The following is a 5392-nucleotide window of genomic DNA, read 5'->3' as shown; positions in this document are numbered from 1 at the left end:
AACCCGTTTTGTCTAAGGTGTGCCCGCACACACGTCTTCGTGGATTCTAGGAATTGACGTGGAAGACATTGAGTTCTTAATATATAAATTTATGTTATTAATTTATTCGTGCATAAATTAATATAATCTATAGAATATCTCAAAGATTTTATGAAAATTTTTGTTATACACGATCCGCCTACCCCACGCTTCCGCAGCCGAATTCGATTCGGAGACCAACATTTACACCATCCAATATGGCAATGACTTATAGTCAAACCATTTAAGTACAATGAAAAATTATCCAAATATTCATTCTAGGAAACTCAGTGCTGATATGGCAGATTTTAGAAGTCTTGGTCTCCGAGCAGCAACCGATTTATTAGGCATCATCAATTGACAAACAGCAGTATCAACTCTATTGGGGGAAACTCTGGTTTAACCTAAAGAAAGGAAAATCTATGAGAAGAAATCAACATCTTCTGAGTCCCAAACTAATGCTAATGTTAGGTAATTACAGAAAACTACCTTTGGGAAAAACCATAAAGTCTTTTCATCTGTTATTTACTTCAATTTAACTCGGTTCATTTGGGTGATTCCTGGTTTCGATCTCTGTTTTGGTATCACGAGACAAGTATCAAAATGCAGCACTTCACCAAAATGCAGCAATCTTTAGGTACTTCTTCTCTTTTTACTGCATACAGAACAGTAGAATTGAAAGGACATATAACTAAAATAAACATGGAAGCATAGCCAGAACAACCTTTTTTCACTATTTTCAGAGACAAAACATACAAAATTCCAAGCCATCGTCGAATCAAAGAAGTTGGGAAGAAGAAAACAAGTTTCGATATTGAACAAGAGAGCTAACCAACGCAAAGTGTGAGCCAAAAATTGATGGCTTGTCATGTAGTTGGTTAAAAAAGGACACACTCCAGTTGGAAAACCATGAACGGGAAAAGGGATAAATTGGATTTCAATAGTCGAAAACCATTTTGAAAATATGTTGAATAAATAGATCAATTGGTTGATGACATTACCGAGATTGTTGTGCAAAATATCGTGTCAAAGGCCCTACACACTTTACGCCCTATGAACTACAGAACTCAAGGAAACAATCCGCAGACACTCTGAGAAAACAAACAGATTATACTCCTAATAAGGACTTTTATGATTTGCTTTGGTAACTTCACTTAATTTAGAAAACAAAAAAGAAATAAGGATCAAAACAAACATTTTGGCTATATTGCAAATTAACAATTTCAAAACACATTGCAAGAGACAATAGGGGCCAGACTTACACCGTCGTAAGAAACATGCTACAAAAGAATTGATATTCACGCGAACTTAATCCATCTGTGTTCTAGCCGATCGAGCTAACCACAACAAACCCAGCAGTGCAAGAAACAGCCAGCATTCTTCACTACAAAAAAGCTATCATCGGACGTCAAAAGTTGCGAACTTTGAAATAACTTTAGCCACGCTTCTTCTTTTACAAAGTCATCAGGATGCGAGCAACACTTTTGCTATTAATAACCAAACAATAACAAAAATACTTAGTTTTCCTTAAACATTAGTCTCATATCTGTACTTTACAACAAATCCTCAAGTAAAAGAACATTCTTTCTTACTCAATTCTTTGTTGTGAACAGATCCAACAATGTCAGAAACTGCCAACATTTTCAAAACAAAGCCAAATACTCGTTGTCTAGATACTAAATATTATGGTTGAATTAACATATCACTATTCATTCAGTAAGTACAAAAATCAGTCATCAGAAACCAAGAAGAAATAATAGAGATAAAAAGCCGTGGCAAAATTAAAACAAATTTACATAAAAGTAGTCTTGCCTTCTTTCAGAACAGAAATCATTATTCAAATAGCAACTTTAATCTCCATCAATATCCTCTTATTTCTGAAATTGGGATGTCCGTATTAGAAACAATGATTTTAACGGAGCAGACCACCAAACTCAGCTCCAACTTACTTCGGCCTCAGAAATCCTGTCTTCAAAAAAAAAAAATTTATCATTACCACTTTATCAATTTCTTGAGAAGAATGCAACATAACTGCAAAAATCATAAGCAGGTCAATGTTCTTACAACGAAAAATTCAGGATACTTGCCTATTATTGTTTTTTATTTTTTATTTTTTTACAAAGCAAACTCCAAAACCGTTGAACTGAATTAAAATAAAAAAAAAGAGTAGAAAATTTAGTTTTTGAAATTGTCGTCGCAAAAATTGTCGTCGCAAAAAATTTATCATTACCACTTTATCAATTTCTTGAGAAGAATGCAACATAACTGCAAAATGCATAACCATTAGTTTTATTATGTCTGTTCTCTTTTCCGAACACCATAAACCTGAAAGAAGGATAAACACACACAAAAATAATAATAATAATAATAAGTAAAAAAAAAAAGTAAATACTATAGATAAAAGCGTAGTCTACTACAAAACTGTATTGTTCACAAATTAAAGTAGCTGAAGGAAATCAAAATCCATATTCATACATTTTCGCAATTACCGACTATGCATTATTGGAAGAGATCAAATAATCAGCCGCCACAGGAATCTGTAAATTTGATTTTCTTGCGTTGCGGTTCATCTGTTTCGAAGTCGACGGTTCCACGTGCACTGGATTCAGGCTGGTCGGGAGTTGTAGCTGATTCCTCAAGCACAAGATGTTGAACGGCGTCAATGAAATTGAATCTGAATTCCTCTATATCCTTTTGATATAACATGTGGATCCCACACTTCTTCACTTCCACATTAGAAGACTTAACCCAGTAACCTTTGCTCTGATCCCAATCAATGAACAAAAAGTCAAATGACGCTTCCACTGCATCAAGACATTCAGACCAATCCCCAACACAATACCACATGCACAAATTGCTTGAATGTGATGTAAATGACACTATAAAATAGTGATCCCATACACCACTAAACTCCAAAGGAAATTCGTCGTTTTCGCCCTGTCTGAGACTGATTTCACATCTTAAATCCAGCTTTAATTTGATGTCCGAATAAGAGTAACCAACTGTACACAACACAAAACCCAAGAAGTTGGAATTCTGCCATTCTAGTGGAAGCTTCATATAAGATCCCTCTGATTGATACTCGAACCACTTCGGAATTTCATTCCCCGGAAAACACGAAATATTTGAAGAAGGCAAACTCTGTAACATAAAGGTAGTCATGCTTTATTTCGATTGCATAAAGAGTTCATCTGAAAAAAAAAAAAAAAAAGAAGAAGAAAAACTTAACATTAAACAAATTAAACGTACCTCATTGTCTCCATATACAAATTGCGTAACCGTCCGAAAAACTCGAAGCTGGAAATCAATTAAAATATTCTGACGCTGCTTCTGATCTAATTTCAAGCAATCAGCGAACGTTGAAAATTCAAGATCAATATCATCCCCTTCAATATCAACATAATCCCAGAACTCTTGTGTGAGTGCTCTCTTAGAATTTGACACGATCTCCAATGACGAGCATCCATTTGCATGGAGAATTTGCAAGCCCAATGGAAGCTCTGGTATAGAACGCAGATTCTTGCAATTGTTTACGTGAATCTGTCTCAGCTTAGAAAGTCCTTTGATGCTTCTAGGGAGTTCTATTATATTAGAGTTACTCAGATGAAGATGTTCCAAATCCCAGCGGAGGAAACCACTTGGCATAGGAAAATATTCGAGTCTTGGACAATCTGAAAGATCGAGATCCGAAAGCGCAGCCATTGTGCATATATTGGTCGGGACAGACTCGAGATTTTCGCACTCCATAACCTCCAATTCTTGAACGCTAATTAGATATCCTATCGATGATGGTAGCTCTCTAATCCCTGTTCTGCTTAAATGAAGGATTTCTAAGCTCTTCATAGGCTCTGAGATTTCCGGAAGGTTCTTCAAATTTGAGCAACCATCAAGATTAAGATCAATAAGTGACCTCATCTTAAAAATGTTCGACGGCAAACTCGCAAGACTTTTACAATTTAACATATTGATGTATTGGAGATCGAATCGACCCTCAATTGATGACGATGCCACTTCTTTTATTGCCGTGCCATGAATATCCAAGGATTTAATATTTAATGGAACCTCTGGAAATGTCTCAAGAATCGAGCAACCTCCTAAGTTGAGCTCTTTCAGAGAGTCCAACTTATTCATAAAGCTCGGAAGATTTGCAAGTCTTGTGCAGTTATTGAGAGACAATTTAGAAAGATTATTAAGGGAATCAATTGATGAAGGCAAAGACATAATTCCAGTAGAACTTAAATCTAACGACACCATGCTCCTGGATATATTCATTGGGAAAGTGTCAAGGTTAGAACCTTCGAGAGGAAGACTTTGAAGCTTGTCACAGTAGCTTAGATTCACTTCAATATGCCTGTTAAGATTTCGCAGAATATGCAAAGGAAATTGAAGCAAACTTCTGCAATATGCAAGATTTATTCTCTCAAGATTTCGAGCGCTAGAGAGATCCGGAATTTGAGTTAGGTAAATGGATTGTCTTAGATCAATGCCTCTTAACTTGTTAAGTTCCTGTAATATAAAGTGTTAGAGATAACTGATTAGTTATGTTGTTATTAGTTAGTTAGATTAGTGTACACGTGTCAGCAAGGCATTGGCCTTGGTTGTAATTAGTTAGAGCTTATGAGAGCTATTTAAGGTATTACTGTATAGCTTATTCAATAATGAAAAAGATTATTTTCATTCATTAGAAAATATCTCAGCTTTCTTTCTTGAAACTCAATATGGTATCAGAGCCTCAAGATTCTAGAGAAAGCGGTCCCTTGTCCGCCATGGCTGAAGCTTCCAATTCTTCTGTGCGATTCAGTCCCGTTTCTTTTAGCCATTCGATCTCGATTAGACTTGATCACTCTAATTTCCTTACGTGGAGAAAATTAGCCCTTTTGACGATTCGAGGGCACAAGCTGTTGGATTTCATCTCTGATTCGAGCTCTCCGCCGTTGAAGTTTCTTAGTGTCGCAGATGAAGCCGCAGGACAGATTAATCAAGATTTCTTGAACTGGGAGCAACAGGATCAGCTGTTGGTGTCTTGGCTGCTCTCTTCCATGACCGAGACGGTTCTCGCTAGGGTTGTTGATTGTGAAACTGTAATGACTGAGAAAATTCCAGACCTTAAATAATACAATTCATGTATTTTTAAGCCAAGGATTTTCTTAGAAAATATTATGTTATATTGTGAATGGAGGATTTATGGAATTAATATATGTATTCCTAAATTCTATAGCAAATTTCATGTTAAGTTCATGTTTCAATCAAGTAAATTCGATCGATAAATTCTCGCAGTATTTTAAGGCGGAATAATTTTCAGTACAAGTATAGTTTGAGAATCTTAATTTCAAGAATCTCCAAGCACAGCACGATGTTAGCAGCGTATAAAAAA

General features: G+C 35.7%; 1 protein-coding gene and 1 long non-coding RNA gene across 2 annotated transcripts in view; both read right to left on the bottom strand.

Annotated features, from left to right (window-relative positions):
- Positions 1-303: 303 nt before the first annotated feature.
- On the bottom strand, positions 304-1593 carry LOC21411402. The gene is made up of 3 exons (XR_002902886.1): positions 1281-1593; positions 508-673; positions 304-422 (listed from the first exon to the last, which is right to left on the bottom strand). It is a non-coding gene; the product is annotated as an uncharacterized LOC21411402 (long non-coding RNA).
- A 240-nt stretch (positions 1594-1833) lies between these two features.
- Positions 1834-5392, bottom strand: part of LOC112093038 (disease resistance-like protein DSC1) — a 19396-nt gene continuing 15837 nt past the window's right edge. The window contains exons 4-7 of the mRNA XM_024170623.1: positions 3268-4524; positions 2494-3159; positions 2249-2343; positions 1834-1987 (exon numbers count right to left, since the gene is read on the bottom strand). Of these exons, the coding sequence (XP_024026391.1) occupies positions 2539-3159; positions 3268-4524 (1878 nt within the window). The 3' untranslated portion in view covers positions 1834-1987; positions 2249-2343; positions 2494-2538. The remainder of the gene's footprint in view (positions 1988-2248; positions 2344-2493; positions 3160-3267; positions 4525-5392) is intronic.

Source organism: Morus notabilis, unplaced genomic scaffold (genome assembly GCF_000414095.1).
Source record: "Morus notabilis unplaced genomic scaffold, ASM41409v2 Scaffold2310, whole genome shotgun sequence".
Lineage (NCBI taxonomy): Eukaryota > Viridiplantae > Streptophyta > Magnoliopsida > Rosales > Moraceae > Morus > Morus notabilis.
This window is presented reverse-complemented; position numbering and strand designations above follow the sequence as displayed.